An 18,224-nucleotide genomic window follows, 5' to 3' on the forward strand; every position below is an offset into this window, starting at 1 on the left:
ATATGAGTGAATGGTCCAAAAAGGTCCACTCTATCAAGGATGTGAACAGAATAAGTAGCCGCATTAAAATTAAAAAAAAAATTTAACTCTACATAATTTGAAAAGACAAAGACCCAGAACATTAGCAAAGTTTATAAAATGATCATTTCTATAGATAAATATGAACTTGCTCTCCAAAAATTAAAGAATACAGAAATGAGAAGTTGCTGCTTAAAATCAGGACAAATAACGCTGACAGTAAAGATTACTCCTCAGTGGATGATAAAATAAAGAACAGCACACAGATTTTTAAAATGGCATTTACCACCCTAAACGCCAATTCACTGAAGAAAGCTGAGATGCTCAGGGAGGATGTCAACTTTTCTAAGTCATGGAAAACAAGAACATCCAAACTACACTCAATTCCTTTACTCTTAATTCAGAAACTGAACAGTAGACTGAATCTGAGTTAGAATAGCAAGTTTACTGTTCTTCCAAGGAAATATAGCCTTAAAGAAAAAGAGTAAGTGCACGCCAGTATCCGGAGACTGTAAATGTCCGAGTGGGAGCGCCTGCCTGCACCTGAGAGAACACAGGCAGCGTCTCCTGCCCTGTGTCCCACTACCACGAGTGGTCCCAACACTTGCACATCACTGGGCTTGGACGAAGCCAATCAGATTTCCAGGTGGTATGAGGTATTATCTTCAAAACTCGAAAGAACAGTCACTAGAGTCAACTCATGCTATGTACTCCTCATGTGTGGACCAAGCAAGTAAGAACAATCACAAGCCGAACTGAACTTCAACTGGTTCCTCATATAACTCTGAGGGATCCAAAGAGTGATCCAAAGGGGAGTTCAAAACATTCCAGCAAATGTATGGACAGATATCAGAATCTGGGACATAAGGTAACTGGAAAAATTAATTGGGAGATTATAATTTTGGCACTATCCCTACAGTAGTAGTATTAGAAACAGGGACATACAGTACCCCTTCTCCACTTCTGGTGAAACTACAGAAGTTTTCAACTATATTATTTCTCAGTTACTAAGGACTGAATGTAACATTCAGTTTAATAGTGTTTATGTTCCTCTAAAGCAAAAAGATCCATTAATACCTGACTCTGGTACAGGACAGCAGAACCTCCCATTTCCCTCTCCTACCTCCAAATGTTTTCCTTCCCATCTCCTTTCCTACGTACCCACGTTCATCCCTCCTTTCTTTATTTGTAGTTTAACATGCTAATTCTGCCTTGCTCATATTTAAAAACTTGCAAGTGGCTCTGCAATCGTATGGTGCACAAAAACTGGGTGGAAAGGAATGACTGGGGCCACCAATCCAGGGCAGGCACTTTTTCTGCAAAGGGCTGGACAGCAAGGACTTCAAGCTCTGCAGGCCACAGTCTCCATTATCTCGTTGTAGCCTGAAAGCAGCCTTGGATGATGTGTGAACACAGCACTGGCTATGTTCTAATAAACCTTTAGTTACAGGCACTGAAATTTGAATTTCATATATTTTTACATGTCATGAAATATTATCCTTTTGATTTTTTCAACCCTTTAAAAACATAAAAATCATTCTTAGTTTATGGGCCATACAAAACCAAACAATGGGCTGGACCAATTGAGTAACATTTAACCAACAGATGATACTGGTAACTAGTCCTCTACTCTTTTTTAAAAAATTTTATTTTATAGAAGTATGTTGATTTACAATGTTAATTTCTGCTGTACAGCAAAGTGATTCAGTTACATATATATATATACACACACACACACACACACACACACACACACACACATATTCTTTTTTATATTCTTTTCCATTATGTTTCATCACAGGATGCTGAATATAGTTTCCTGTGCTATACAGTAGGACCTTGTCGTTTATCTATTCTATACATAACAGTTTCAACTGCTAACCCCAAACTCCCAATCCTTCCCTCCCATTCCCCCTCGCCCTTGGCAACCACAAGTCTGATCTCTATGTCTGTGGGTCTGTTCCTGTTTCGTAAAAGTTCATGTGTCATATTTTAGATGCCACATATAAGTGATATCACATGGTATTTGTCTTTCTCTTTCTGACTAGTCCTCTACTCTAAATAACAGATGCCTATGGGTTCCTGAAAACTGTCTCTCTGGTAATTTTATGCACAATTCAATTCAAACAAAAAAATAACTTTTTAAAAGTTGCCGAATCTGTTAAATCACAAAATGTTAAATATCAAGAGAATATCTAAAGGTAAACTTTAGAAGAATGTAAAATAAAAGACTTTGAGAGAGCATGCATGCAGAAGAAATAATCATTCCTACTCCATCTGAGTGTTCTCTGTTAAAAGTTCTAAGTGTCTTACGACTGAATTAGGCGACATGCTTAATATGAATGAGGCGGAAACTGTCTTTACAGGTCTGAATTCCTCGTCGCCTCTTAATACTTAATAAGTAGAAAGGGTTTTCAAACGTATTACACAGAGGCTGAAAATCACGTGGATTTCTAGGTGAAGAGCAGCATAAAGAATAATTAAGCGGTATAGTTCTTAAAACACTTTAACAAAGGAGGCTCAGGTCTTTAAATGCATTTTTTAATATATGCCCTCCTATTTGTTAAGCATGTTTCAATTTTAACGTTTTAAGAGTTGAAACAGTTATCCTGGTTAAAATGTATCATCAATTTATTAAGCCTTCAGCTCTATTTAGTGCTACAAGTTTAAGCAGGGATTAAACCTAAGCTACCCTCCATGATTTTCCTAAAATCCAATGGGAGCTGGGCACATGAATGGGATTTAGGATTTACAGGTTCTATGATAACTTCCCATTTGAATGTGGTCTTGTCTTCTGTTACAGGACTCTTCAAACAGTCAAGCCTTCGCTCTTCAATCCCGAGGCACTCACTGCGGGCGTCATATGGCCACACTGCACTCACGGCTGGCTCCTCCTACCAACCCCACGTGAGGGGCTGCTAAAGACAAAGTTAATCTGAACTGTGGTCTTCACACACTAGTCCAAATGGAAATTTTCAGTATCTGGAAGATACTGTTCAAAATTACTCTCAAAAACTGTATTTTGCATGAAAATTGGGGTAGTAATGAAAGTGTACACAATATTTTTAGACTAAATCTTTAAAAAACACACACATGAATTTCGTGCCTTTGGTTTACTGCACTTGGGCAGATGATGCCTGATCTAAAGTGTACCTCTGTCCATTTCTGACAGCAAGAAGCCCCATGGGGGACGTGCTGTGAGGTTGTTCTAAAGCTCCAGTTCACCTTTCTGGTCCCCTCTGGTATCCGTTTGAAAAATCTTTGAAAATGGGCAGAGATTTTAAAAAATCAGACACCAGTCAATTTGATGTCCAAATTGGGTCTAGTTTGTTGGAAGTTTTAAAGCTGACTTTCTTTAAAAGTTGACACGATCAGATTCTTAGACTAGTAAAAATCAATTTGCTACAATCTGTTACGGAAGCTATGACAACTTTCACTGAGACTATGAAAAGTCATTTTTGGGCAGGCTACCCATTTTCTCCCAGTAGTTCCTAGTGTTCTTTCAAAATTGTAATATGAAAACATGGGAAGACATAGATTAATATTTACTGTGAATTATTTATTCTGCTGAATAACTGGCAAAATAAACTTTTTAAAAACTTTACTAAAGTTAAAACATAAAGGCTCATATACTATATTTTCTGTAATAAAATTCTGAATAGAATATTAAGACTCATTATACCTAAGAATGTCTCCCCAAAGAACTTTAAAACTAAACTCCACTCTGCTGCCAGCTAATCCCCCATCTATTTTCCACTTATAGTGTCACAACATCAGAATATGAGAAGCCGTTCTAATAAGTTTTTCTTTTTTTTTTTAATTTGCAAAACCACGGATCAGGAATTATCTGAAATATACTTTTCAGAATCTAAGTTGTCACATCACCTTCAGGATGTTTTCTTTTTTGTTAATGCCATGTGACAATAAAAGATAACCACAATTTTTATATAAATAATATTTCTGTTAAAATTCTGATCTCAACTTAACTATTGTTAGTTTACAAGTAAATAGGTAGATATCATAAATTAGGGTAAGCAAAGCATGCAAATCTAAAGAATCTATATCTGAACTCCTAGATTAGCATTAAAACCAATCACCGCAACAAATACCTCAACAGTATGCCTCGAGTGGAGAAAGGAAGCCATACTGAACATTCAATGCCACAACTGTAAGGTTTTCGGAGAAGCACCTGTGGCAGTTTCAGCAGTTTCTATATGGAATGCTCCCCCTTTCTAGGATTACTTGAAAAAATCAAGTCAATTCGAATTACGTAGCTGTAAAACATTGACATGTGTAGTTTTTACAGATTCAGAATCTTCTGTGTGATTTAAAACGGGCAATGGTTCATAAAACAGGAAACTTAAATAATAAGGGATCACATATTTGCAGGCAACATTTTGATTAAAAATACATATACATACATGAGGTGCAGAAGCACATTTACTGAGCGTAAGCCATTGTCATGTGACCACCTTGACCAAGAGCTATTGCTCTAAAACACTGCCTTTTCAATTACTTCTAGTAATTTTTAGCATGAAGCCAATTTAATTATGTCAGTTATTTCAACAAAAGTTTAACAGTATGGACTAAAAACCATTAACTCACGATTCTGGTTACTTTAAAATTTGGTATGCTGTATCTCAAATACATTAGTAACTATTCCTAGATGGAAATAAGCAAATACATGGAATCATTAAAAAAAAAAAAAAAAAAAGATAAAAATACATTACTAAATGTCCATTTGTACAGACAAAACATTACAAACATCTAAAATTTCTTCAGTAAAAGGAAAACGTGTATTTTTAACCCTTTGGTATCCAAACTCTTAAATACGTAATTATGAAGACTTTCTTAAATATATTCTTCAGGTAACAATAGGAAGAAACTATTTTTTAAAGTTTCTACTTGAATAAATTTGGTGCCAAGTCTTCAATTCAAGTTCAACATTACTGAGGATAGTTTTATGTTGCAACTGAACCCCAGTTATGTTTGCATACATTAAAATATAACAGCATCATTCAAAGAGTCTGATGAAATATTTAACCTGCTCCCACTGTAATTTAGCAAAGGAAAAGACATTTGAATTTAGAAATCATTGGTTTTACTTGAAAGCACTATATAAAAGCAGTGCTTAAACAAATATTAAAACCTATGTATTATTCAAGCTGTCATGAAAAACAATCAAAATTCTAAACTGAATTTGTCAGCAACTCTAGAATACTGTCAGCCTGCCATCTATCTGCTCCTTTCCAGCAGGCAGAACTTCATCAGCTATCTCGGGAAGTAATTCCTCCACCTTGCCTGCAACAGTTTAATAAAAGGAAAAAAGAGCCAGAAAATCGCAAGATCAGACAAGACTGCTGTAGTGACAAGCAGGTCAGGGAGGGAACGCTAGGTCAGGACTGGAACGCACAGGACCCAAGATCAGAAACCACGAATCCAGAGTTACACTGCTAATAAATTTCATGGTTGGACTATTATTCTGAAGGGCAAACAGGTGAACAGATAAAAAGAAACCACAAACTTCAAACATGAATAAATGTCTAATGAAGTTTGCCAAGGGCAAAAGCTGCAAACCAACTTCCGACACTAATATTAAATATGCTCATCACATGATTTGCCCTAATGAAAATTTTGCTTCTAGACAGAGCTCTACGGGTAAGCAAATAAAGGTGGGTCATAAACATGGACCAAACTAAACCAACTCCATTTCAATTAAGAATTTTTAAAAGTTCAGCAAAATACTTTTTTCTGCAACATTCAAAAAAGTCTATTATGATCACATTTTAAGACTTTTGTTACTAAAGCCAACTGTGTCTATTTTCTAAATTAGGCAAGAAAGATTTTTTCAGAGTGCATCACTGAACTTGCTTATATAAGGTTATAGATGCTTCTCCAGCTATCTGATGATCATAGTTAAGTTCCTCTTGGGATGAAAATAATTAAGTTAAAATATATGTAACCCACTGGAAGATCTGGTTACCACAGAATCAATGGCTTCTACAGAAATGCTCTCCTACAGAAAGCTATGGGACTTTGTCACAATGTAATTAAACACTGGCACCTGGTATAATGTAGAATTAAAATGGACTAGCAAATTGGCCTTAGATGCAAGCAATTCTGAATCTCTAAATCCCACTAAATCCCTTTATTTCTACTCTGAGGCATTAAAAAAAAAATCTACTTTTATATCTGGTTGATATGGAAACATTCTCCACTACATCTCTCAAGAAAATAAAGACAAAAATAACCAAAATCAGTCAGTGCCAAAATGCTAAAAGGAAAGATAATTCAAGGCTAGAAATGTGTACTTTACAAAGTTGTTTGTAAAAGGTCTTTTAAAAAAATTTATATATATATATATATATATAAATTTTTCTTTTGTAAAAGTAAATGCCAACACATAAACATTCAGGATTGATCCCAATCTTTTGGAGTCAAGGAGGAAATGTTTGATTGAATCACCATGCAGGTTACATTCATCTTCCACTGGCATGACTAGAGCCCCCAAGTCACCTGAACAAAACAGTGCCCAGCTGGCCTGTGGGAACACAAATTGGCTCTCTTGCTTCTCCTCATTGGTCACATAAAAGGTGGTCTTAATTATCAGCAGACAGCAAATTTTCAAGAGTCCTTCTCTGAAATCACATTAAAACTTAATTTTATATTGTCACTTATTTGATCATCCAAAAGAAAAATAAGGCAACGACTTTTCCATGTTACTATATGTCCTTCTTCCAATCAAAAACCCTGTGTGTGTAGCAAGTAGCATTCAATCTTGGCCGCAGTGAAGAACTGAACTGCCATATAAGCAAAGTTAAGGATGATGACAGTTTAACTTACTTAATGAAAACTCCCTACTTGAGAAAAAATGAGAGTGAGAAGCGTCTGTAGAGGTTTAGATCATTTAAAGTATACAAACATTTAGTCTGGTCACAGAACTGACAATCCTGTGTGTTTTTTTATTTTTAGATGTAAACAGTGGCAAATAACAATGACAATCATATAAGGAGAAACAAAACCTCACATGAAAAAGAAAACTTGGCACCAAAACTCAAGATGTAAAATAAGAGAAGAAAAAGAAAGTCCATCAACATACTCACGTGTGGTGCTAGAAAATGTGCTACGATGCACAGCAGCTGACATGCGTTATCTTACAGATGCAGCCTACATTGACAAGTAGGTTATGTAACAAACCATTCTAGCCACAGATGCCTGGTACGCTTGCCCTCACCATTATCTACCCCACGACCAAAAAAGCAGCAACTTCAGATTTTGGCCACTTTACGTAGCAAATATATAAAAAGCAAAGTAGGAATTAGCAACAAAATTATTAATTACCACCAAGTGTGATAAAATACTGATACAAGACAGCTTTTAATCTGGTCACATAAAAAGGAAAAATTTCCACTAACTCCTAAACACTATAGCATGTAATATTAAAATTAATAATCTGGCTCACTTTGAACTGGAAACAAAATAAGTTAACTTTAAGTAAGTAAATTAATTCTGTGCCCCTTGATGACCTTAAAAGAAAAAGGCATTTTATTTGCTAGGACTACACTTTACCACATGAGCAGCATAACAGGAAACAAATAAAAGAGATCTAAGTACCATAATTTGGGGGAATCAAACTATTATTTGTTGGTAGACTAAAAGTGTTAAACTATAAAAATGTGCAGAATAGATATTAAAAAGCAATGTACAATTTAGCTTACTGGCAAAACTGACATTTTATCTAGGTGTTAAAACTAAATAACCACATATACAATAGCAATAAATAATGATTACTTGTGCTCTATCTCCAGGCCAAAGACATATAATTTTAAAAATTGCTTTTGGCTAGGTGGCTCAGGCTAAATATTTCTTCCAAAAAATATCTGAAAGTTCAGTCAAGGGAAATCACCATATGCAGGGTCTTGAGGGAGTGGCTCTTATACTGAGAAGGAAAAACAAACTGGCACTCGAGGCCATGCTCAGTCACACTTGGTGGGAAAGAGACACTCGAGGGTCCTGTAACAAGGACAGAATTGTAAATAAAATGATCTCATTTTAAAAAGACACCTATTAAAAAAGGACATAGCGCAAGAAAGATATTTATTGGTTCAAAGGATTAAGCTATCCATTAAAGTGAATAAAACTAACATCTTAGTAATAAAATGCTCAGGACCAATTAGAGTATTGTTTAGAAAAATAAGTCACTGAAAAGATCAACTTCTAATTATTCATTATTTCAATAAATGACAATTAAGGAATCGAATCAATTATTTTACGACTCTGTATTTTATAATCAAAGCTTCTGTTATTAAAATTAAAGATTTAAGTTTTAAATCTAAAAAACAGCTAAGAAAACTGCATCTACAACTTTGCTTTAAAGCAATGCAATGAGAATCATCTTGATGTTTTCTAAACTGTGTAAAATATATTCATATTATCAATTGTTTTTACATTACCTTAAGTTATAACTACGTATGAAGCCACAAGGTTCCCTGCAATGTAACAGTTAACACAGGTCATATTTATAACACTAAATGGCTACATAAGTAAATGATCCAAGCCCAAGCTAATGTCTAATCTTAACAATAATACTTAATGAAACAGAAGCTAAGATACTAAGAGCCTAATGATAGCCCTTGGTATCAGACAGGCCTTTCATTAACCTATATGGTTCTGCTGTCCAGGATCTGTTTTCAATATTTATTATAATACAGAGTCAAAACAATGAAGTGGAAACCAAAGGGTTAAACTAAGTCAGTTTTGTGGGTTTTATTTCTCCCAAAGTCTAAATTTTCACATTTCCAATTAGAATAAAGTGGTTTGTAATTAATTTTTATGAAATATTCAAGACACTCAAGGTAAAACAAAAAAGCTGATATTATCATAGTTATTTTGGTTATTACAGCTCTATAGCTTACACTCAATATTTAAGGGTGAAAACCGCATCCATTTTGTTAATGCTGTGAACTGCAGAAGAAAAATTTTTACAATGAATCTTTAAGAGAAAGTTAATACAAATGAATTAAATACTGAAATAAATGTATAATGCCATGGCTAGCTAATGATTTGCATACAAGATCACATTTTAAAATTAATACACTTAAATGTTAATACTGTTCTCTCAAGCTAGAAATAAGCCAGTTGATGTAAACTGGGCTAAAACAAGGATATTCCAAAATAATGCCATCAGTATCAAAAACTCAGAGTGAGTTTTTAAGTCTTTAATGTGTACAGTTCCATTTTACAAGGAATTATAAAATCATTAAAGAATCATAATAGGTTTTAAAACATAAGATGTTCTCATATCTGCTAAAAGATGAGGAAACCATCTTTTTAGCAAAATTAAGAAAAGCTAACTGTCTGCAGGAATTTTTTTGAGCCAGAGAGGCCTGAAAAGATATTCTAATCCAATTCGAGGCACTCATTCTGAAATTAAAACTTGGCAAAGTTTGAAGACTTGCCCACAGTGACACAACTAGTTAATGGTAAAGTCAACAATGCCAGGCTCCAAATTTAATGAGTTAACTGTTCTTTCCACCCTAATATGCTCTCTCTCTCCCGGCAAGAACGCTGAGGCTGCTGGGATTCAGCCCCTTCTGCTAGTGGTCAACTCAACTCACACAGCAACTTGCTCACTAACGCCAACTGATCTAAAAAGCAAAACTCTACTACCAATATTGAAAACAAAGCTCAGCACTTTTGCTTGCTCTAAGTCCTGTCTCTAAACACGACACCCCTGACCACGTCTTTGGTTGGCAAGAATAAACGTAGATGCTTACTCGGCATGAGCCCCGTTAGCCACCAGGGCACTAATGCAGTCCAGGCTCCCAGAGCGAGCCGCCTTGTGAATAGGAGTCTCGCCCTCACAGTCCTGAAACGACAAAAAGGAAAGCATTGAGACCCATACAAGACTTCCACGTGCTAAAGTAATTAACAAAGGCCATGTGCCAGCTCACTCCTCTGAAATAGAGTAAGGTGAGCCAAATTTGAAGCAGAACACAAAGAAATGTAGATGTGAAGAGAAAATAAAAGCAGACCAAGGAAGGAGCAGGTTCTCCTGAATTCTTAGGTCAAGAACAAAAAAATCATGGGGCCTCTCCAACCATGACAGCACGTACACTCTAGGTAGCAATTTAGAAATAATTTTTATGATGGAACACAGCACAGATGCATATAACACCCCAATTATCCTCAGACAGAAAAATAGTAATCAAGGCCTAATAGCTAACGTCTGGTCTAGTCGACCCACATCCATCTACGGCCACCCCAGGAGAGCCTGAGTCGAGACACGCCAGTGCCTCCCCTGGATTTTTTATCTCGAGCCTGAATTAGGACTATACTTTAGACAAGACAGCTAAGGTTAAAGGGTCAAGAAAAAATTGGGAAGGGAGAACATAGGGTCAAACACAGGCGGCTCTGTATACAACTCAGGCTGTCTGTGATGGGGGATTTTGTTCAAGGACTTTTAGAAAGGATGCATTAGAACCTGACTGACCCTTCAGGAAACAATGTTGAAGGAGGCACAGGAAATGAGCAGACTCGGGGAAATGACTCTGAAGATTCATACGGGAATCAGAAAAAAAAAAAAAAAAAAAAAAAGAATTACTTTACACTGTATGAATGGACCAAAAAAAAAAGTGAAACACAGTTTCATTCATAGGCTCTCAGGTAAAAAAAAGGTAAAGGAAGATACAGCGATTAAGAAAAGGAAGTTGTTTCCATTAGAAAAACTGATTTAGGACTTTCTGCCTCAGAAGTGTCAACTGACTAAGCAGCAACAGTTCCTGAATCACTCACATCCCATCACCACTGAATGCGAACTTGGCAGTAGAGAACTACACATAATTAAGGGATAAAGAGATAAAGCAGGAGTGGGGCAATGGTGTACAGTGCATGGCACTTGGAAACATTAACTCACGGGGGGAAAACTGAGGTGAGGACTAAACTAGAAAGAAGGAGCGGTAGAGCATCTCACAGAAAAATGTAATATGAAAGACTCAACTGCTTACTGGAGGGAAAAGTCAGGTATAAGCTCAAAAGTGATGTAAAGTTCCAAACAGGACAGTCCCAATTTTGAAGAAAGAAACAAAATCATGAGGCTATACAGGGAACTATCCAGTGAAATCAGACTTAAAAAACAAAACAAAAACCTTCCCTATTGTCTGAAAAGGGGAGGGAAGGGAGAGAGGAGGTACATAATAAGGACAAATAAAAATTACGTACACGTATTGCCAGGAAAAGTAGAACTAAGATTTAGGTGAGATTCTGCCATACCCCACAAAAACTCAAGAAAACCAAAAAGGATTTTAAAAGCTATCTTTGGTACAAGAGGAAAAAGGTTTTCTATACTATTTTGAGAACAGGGTGGGATAGCAATAGATGCCAGAGAAAAAAGCAAAACTACCCTGCTCCTGTTTAGCGTTATACGAGGAGACTACTTAAGCTGGGAAGGGCAGAATAAACACTATTTAAAGAAAACTGCAACCAAGAGAATGAGAGTAAAGAGCCATTTTAAGGTTACTCACATCTCAAGTTCAGACCAGTCATATTTCAAAAATACCAAAGAGTCTGTAATATGATTCTAGAACTACTGCTGGCAAACTCTGAGTCATAAAGGACAGTGGGAGAGGTGCCAGAAATCTGAAGACGGACAAGTCACCTTGAATTTTAATTAAGAAAATCTTACTTCTAATCTAGTTACAAGAAACTAAAGGCAATATCAAATGCCAGCACCATTCTAGAAGGGATATTAAAGAGATGACTTACAAAAAGTGACACCCATGGGTAGCCACTATGGACTTACAAAAATAAACCACTTAAAAACTAACTTCACTTCCTCTTTGGGTAAACTTAGAACGCTGAGCCTCCAGACAGCACATCTGAGCTTCAGTAACCCCTCATGCCAACCTTAGACATGGCACAGCAAGTCTCTATTAAACTTGAGGAAAAGGAACTTAGAATGGTTAGAAACTAACATGCCAAAAGAAGAAAAGGTATGCTAAGGTTCAAAAAATTACAGGCACACGAAGAATAAGAAAAACCTGCATCTAGTTGTATAAGTTTATGTGGGAAATGAGAAAAACTGTCTACCTTGAGATGAGCCAACAGAAAGCCTACCGGGGCCTCAGGGTCACTGGGTGCCTGTCGCAGCAGCCCAAACCGACAGCCGAGACTCGGACGGGCCGAAGCTTCGCACGTGAGACCACAGCCAACCAAGGCCCTTCTGGGAGCAGGGCCGAGACACTTAAGAAACCCAAGCGACACCCTCGTACATGGGAGGACGTGGGGATGCTGAGCCAGGTGGGCTGTTTAAACGCAAGAGGAGAGCTGTAAGGAGGGCAGGATCTGGGGACTCTTGCCCTGGGAGCAGAGCTGAGGAGGGATTCCCACGTAGTGCTGTCTAGAGCAGCTGGGGGGGGGGTGGGGGCGGGGAAGGAGGAGAGTCTCAAACCTTTTCTCTGTGGGAAATACTGAGCTGCTATAAATCATTACATGAAAAGGGGGCTTCTGGGTTTAAAAAGATTTGAAAAGCAGCGTTAGACAATTTCTTTAGATCTCTCTAAATGTTATGTAACAATTTAATGAAAATCATCATATAGAAAATTTATACTTAAAACTCCACATGAATACTAATATTAATTACTGCTATTCATGGGCTATCCGTATTTTATTGACAGGGAGATTGAGTTACAACCAGTAAACCACGTGCCCAAGGCCAGAGAGATGAGGAAGCAGGGTGTGCCCTTTCTACCAGGAGAAAAGGGGGGCGGGGTGGGGAGAATCCACGAGCAGGAAGGAGACTAGTGGGGACAGGCGACGCCTAGCACCACAATGGAACACAGTCGCCCACTTGTAACTCCTGAATTCACGGACCAAAGCAACAACGCAGTAGAGGAGCACGCGTGAAAGAAGAAGAGTGGAGGGCAGCAGGGGACCCAAAGAGCTGTCCCACATCCAGCTTCCAGCTTAGTAACAGGAACAGGCCTAAGATCCAGGGTTCTCCCCATGCGCCCTTCCCACCCAGTCTCTTAAAGAGAACAAACTGCCCCCTTATCCCTCACCCCCTCCCCTTTCTCACTGACCCTCGTTTCAAACCACTGCTGAAACACCTTTCCTCAATTCGGTGTCCAGGCGTCACTGCCTACCTCTCTGCGTCTCATCATCACCTCCAACCCGCAGCTGAAGCGACAACTCGTGCTGGTCAACCTGCTAACGCTAACTGAACCACACACATGACTGCAGATGACTCAACTGCCGTTCTCTTGCTGGGAACAGATGTGTTCTCACCATTATCTGTGGAAATGGAGCTAAGGCAGCTGTGAGCAGAGGAGCCAGGAAACCTAGGCTCAAGGCCAGGCTCCTTCAGTCACCAGCTGTGACCGTGGGCAACTCACTGTGGATCACAGTAAGTCACATAACAGGCGAAAGCACTCTGAACACAAGGCATTGCTATGTGACGGGCCAATTACCCACAAATAACTTCATAAACCTAAGTTCCAGTTAGCCCACAGGTAAAGATATCAAACTCTAATTAACGCCTCAATTTAAAACTCAACACCACGTAATTAGAACTGGAAGAAGAAAACAAAAACCAACCACGTCCATCACGGGCACTCCCTTACCGGTTTGTTAATGCTGGCTCCTGCTTGGATCAACCAGACGAGGCACTGAGGATGTCCCCCAAAGGCGGCGATGTGGGCCGGGGTCTGTGCGTAACGGGTGGTGGAGACATCCAGTGTGGCTCCAGCTCTCACTAACTGTATTAAGCACTCCAACTTGGAGAACGGCAGGAGGGGGGATGAAACAGGCATAAACGTCAGTACACTATTAAGCGTTACACAGATATTCTAAATTCTGTAATGGAGATGAGTGGCATTTTTTGTTAAACTTTTTTTCTGTTTAAGAAAACAAAGTTAAGTCATTCCTTCCCAGTATCATACAAATTTTAAAAGGCTTATTTAAAGGAACATTTTCCCTCGTCCTTGTAAAAGAAAGTTGGTACACAGGAACAGGAAATCGAAACAATGGACACTATACAAGTTTAAATATTTTGTTTTTCCTACAACTGAAAAACCCCAAATCAATATAATACTGTAAATCAACTATACCTCAGTGTTTAAAAAAGCCAAAGTCAGAAAAGACTAGATTGCATATTCACAGACTTTTGTCAGAACTGAGCTTTGCCACTCGCACGCGCTATTCTAAAGAAGAAAAACGTTACAGCGATTGGTCGGTCAACCCTTCACGGTCAAAGACCGTTTTCTGCAGCCTGCACTGGCCGCGCTGGCTGAATACTCGGTCGAGGCCCAGCTCCAGGTTAGCTCCTTAGGGAAAAGACGCGTGGAGCAGGTGAGAGGGCAGCGCTCCGTCTTCTCACACTGTTTGTACAGAACCACCCCCCCCCCCCATCAAAGATAAAAAGGCCTAGAGCACAGCTGAGCTCTGCCCCTAGCAGGTGACTAAAACAAAAAGCCACAGGAGGCAGGACAAGACTTTGCAGCCAGGCATCGGTGTCATACTCGCTTCTGGAAGAAGAACCAGCGCACTCCACAATTATTTAGCAAGTGCCTCCCGTGTGCCAAGCACGGCGGGAGCAGGCCTGCTGTCCTCAGAGGTTTACACTGCTCCGCCCAGCGTGTCCTCAGGTCCCGTTTCCCTCCCGAAGCACAATGCAGCTAGCAAAGAAAAAGCTCTCAGTGCCACCAATTCGCCTCCTGAGAACAGACCTCAAGCGAAGAGCAGCTACACACGGGTCTCACCCCGTGTCTCTTACCCGCTTCCAGCAATGTAAGCCCTTCCCTGTAAAGGACAGATCACTGCCATCAACGGTTGTGCGAGGTGATCACTCACAGGTGGTGGCACACTGATTTTTAACACATGACCTGTCTTCCAGGAGTCTGAATCTGAGGGTAATGGCTGATAAAGAGGTACCACTTTGGTATATTTTTATCTATCGCCTTTATCAACGTACTGAGCGAAAAATGCCGGCCAATACCAGTGATAAGAGGAGCAGGTCTGGAGCCCAACAAAACGAAACAAGGATGAAAACCGCCTGGTGCGCCAGAAGCGGTCAGCCTTCACATCACCTGAGAGCTCGCTGCACGTCAAGTCTGCTACCTGTGGGCTGGATGTGGAAAACCCGGTTTGGAATTCTGTAAAGATGCCGTTCAGTAGAACAGCTCGTAGAGGCAAGGCGTAATCAGAGCTCCTGAATAACGGTCAGTCCTCTGGGAGCGGACAAGCCTCATCAACAGGTCAGGACCCGGTGCGGAGCGGCCCGCCTCTAGGAACGCGGCCTGAGGGCTGGGAGGGGTTCACCGCACGCGCCACGCCCGCCCGGCTGCCTCGCGCGTCCGCGCACACAGACGGAGGGAAGCTGCGGGCAGGGCGCGGGGGGACAGGTCAGGGGTGCGGCCCGGACGGCCTTTTCGCACACACTCAACGTTACTTTCTGCGGCCCCTTCTGTATCCAAGACTCTGCGGTCACTGTGATTAAAGACAACTGAAAACCCCGAAGTAAATGCCTCTGGCTGCAGCTTTTGGTCTAAGAGGTTCACCTGCCGCTCGCGTTCTACGGAAGCAGAGACTCCGTGAACTCTTACCGTGAAATACACAGGCGTGAAATCGACCGCCCTAAGCGCTTACGGCTACTGTTAATCCCCAGAGATGCCCGAAGCAGCCTCGGACTGGGAGACAGTCGGAGTAACCACTTGTAACGAGGCCGACCATTTCACAGGACGCACCGGGTGGTCCTACTGGGCGTCCGTCTCAACCGGGGTTGGGAGGATCGGAATCCCGAGGGGAGCCGTCTCCCAGAAAGCTGTGCCTCTGCCTCTTACAAGGGCGCCTGTCCCCAAAGCACAAAGGCACAAGCGATGCTGGGAAGCAACGCTTTGAGCGTTGCCTGCAGCTTACGGTACAAGTGCACAAGGCGCCCTCGGCGGGGAGATCACCCCCCAGCCTGGGGAAGCCTGCGTTCACGGGCAGAGGGCGAAGGGCGGGAAGGAGGGCGCTTTCCCCAGGGCGCTCGCTCTCGGCGCCGGTACCCGAGGGCAGCAGCGCTGCGGGGCGCGCCGCGGGCTGTCGCCCAGCCCCGGCCTCAGCCCTGCCGCCACGGCTCCCCCGCTCCCTTCGCTAACGTAAACCTGCTTCCCTCTGCGAGCGCGCTCGGCCCCTGCGTCCCCGCAGTTCTCCCTGCACTGCGAACGCAGCACCTCGAGCAACGCGAAGCGGCTGCGTCAGGTGCAAAAAGATAACTAACCACAACACAACAATTTCACCCCAAGCCGGGAACACGTTTCACCATCATCCTGCCTGTGTCTCCGCAAAACCGTTTCCTGACTTCAACCCAACCCCACCCTGTCAGGGCGAAACGTCTCCAGAAGGCCCCGAACGGGGGTCTCCGCGTCTTCGTCACGAAAGCCACTCTCGACAACAGCACCGCGCACCTGCCTCTGCGGCCACCTCTCCCGGCACACAACCCCCTTTACCGCACCGATGAGGAAGACGCCGCCGCAGCTCTTCAGAATTCAGAGCAGCACGCTGCCCTTCCGATCTCGTGACACTTCGGACACCACAGGTGTGCCTAAGCCGGGCGAGCCGAGTCCCAAGCGCCCGGACGACGTTCCACACGGAGGCCCCCAGCAGCTCGGTCCGAGCGTCACCTTCCCCCGACCCAGCCGTCGGGGGGCCCCGACGGGCTGACCACGGAAACCCTCTAACGCGACCTTCGGGCCGCGGCGGCCTCCAGCCCGGGCGTCCCCGTCGGAGGCGCGTCAGGAGGCCCCGCGGCCTTCCTCACAGAGGTTTTCCTCAGAGAGGCTCCGGACTCTCGCGCGCCGCCCCGGGGACCGCGTCTCCGCACCTCGACCCGAGCCGGCCGCCGCGGGAGGCTCGGCCCTCAGCACCGCCGGCGGCCAGGAACCCTCACCCGCCCGGGCGGCGCCTCCGGGAAGCCGCCCGCGTTCGAAGCTAGCGCCGCCGCACATGCGCCCCGGGCCCCTCCGGGCGCCGCCGCCGCCGCCGGGCCCGCTTCCGCCCGCGCTCCCGGCACTCCCCGCGCGCCCCTCGGGGCCCAGACCGCCCGCGCCGCCGCACATGCGCCCCGGCCCCTCGGGGCGCCTTGGCGGCCGACCCCGCTGGCGCCCCGCGTTCCCGACACGCCCCGCGCCCCCCACGCCTCGGCCCCCGCCTTCTCCGACCCCCCAAGGCAAAACAGCGGAAGATGGCGCCTTAAAGCGCCCGCGCCCACCTTGCCAAAGTGCGCGGCCCAGTGCACGGGCGTCCAGCCGTAGAAGGAGTCCTCGGCGGCCAGATGGGCGCGCGGCGTGTGCTGCAGCAGCGAGCAGAGCGCGGCCAGGTCCCCGTCGCGGCAGGCGCGGTGCAGCGGGAAGCGGAGCGACAGCAGCTCCTCGCTGGAGAAGCCCGCCTCCACGCCCGCGCCCGCTCCCGCCGCCGACATGGTCCGTCACCGGAGAGCGCGGGCTGGCGAGCAGAGAAGACGCGCCAGTGAGGACCCGAGAGGCCGCCGCCGCCGTCCGAGCACAAAGGAGCGAGGGCAACACCACCGCCGCGTCCCGCCGGCTGCCGAGCAGAGCGCGCACAGGGGCGGGGCGGGGCGGGGCCTGCGGCGCCAGGACTGGGGCTGGCGCCGGGAGACGCCGGGCCAGGAGGCGGGGCCTGGACCGTCGGGGGCGGAGGCCGGGGGCCGTGGGGCGGGGCCTACTCCTGGAGCGGCGGGGAGGGGGAAGGGGGCGGGGCCAGGAGCAGGGGGCGGGGCAGGGCGTGGTGAAGGGCAGGGGACGGTGCCAGGCCACTCCCGGGGCCCTGCAGGCGGCGTGGGCTCTGCGCCGCGCCTCCTGTCCAGACCCCAGGCCCGACAGTGTCCCGACCCCCGTTGATGAAAAGCTCCGGGAGGCGCAGGTTTGGGGTTTGGGCCCGGCCCTCTGAGGTTTTGGCGGCGCAGCTCTAATTCGCTCAATTAATCAGGCGGGGCGTCTGCGGGGACCTGAGGGCAGTTCCCGCGCTTTCTGTCCTGCTTGTCTGGCGAGGTGGGCTGCACGTTTTCGAGAACCCATGGCAAAAACACTGAGAAACATGGCAGCATGCAAGGAAATACTAAATTCTCTTTCAATGATCGAGGATCACAGATTTTTTAAAAGATATTCTTTTCTGATTATGAGTAATACGTCAAAATCATCAATAATTTC

At 43.7% G+C, this 18,224-nt stretch overlaps 1 protein-coding gene across 1 annotated transcript in view; it reads right to left on the minus strand.

The window, feature by feature from the left end:
• Positions 1–17,636, minus strand: part of ANKRD10 (ankyrin repeat domain 10) — a 33,008-nt gene extending 15,372 nt beyond the window's left edge. Inside the window, exons 1-3 of the mRNA XM_059903181.1 lie at positions 17,267–17,636; positions 13,638–13,790; positions 9,795–9,886 (exon numbers count right to left, since the gene is read on the minus strand). Of these exons, the coding sequence (XP_059759164.1) occupies positions 9,795–9,886; positions 13,638–13,790; positions 17,267–17,476 (455 nt within the window). The 5' untranslated portion in view covers positions 17,477–17,636. The remainder of the gene's footprint in view (positions 1–9,794; positions 9,887–13,637; positions 13,791–17,266) is intronic.
• Between the last annotated feature and the right edge of the window lie 588 nt (positions 17,637–18,224).

Source organism: Balaenoptera ricei, chromosome 18 (genome assembly GCF_028023285.1).
Source record: "Balaenoptera ricei isolate mBalRic1 chromosome 18, mBalRic1.hap2, whole genome shotgun sequence".
Taxonomy (NCBI): domain Eukaryota; kingdom Metazoa; phylum Chordata; class Mammalia; order Artiodactyla; family Balaenopteridae; genus Balaenoptera; species Balaenoptera ricei.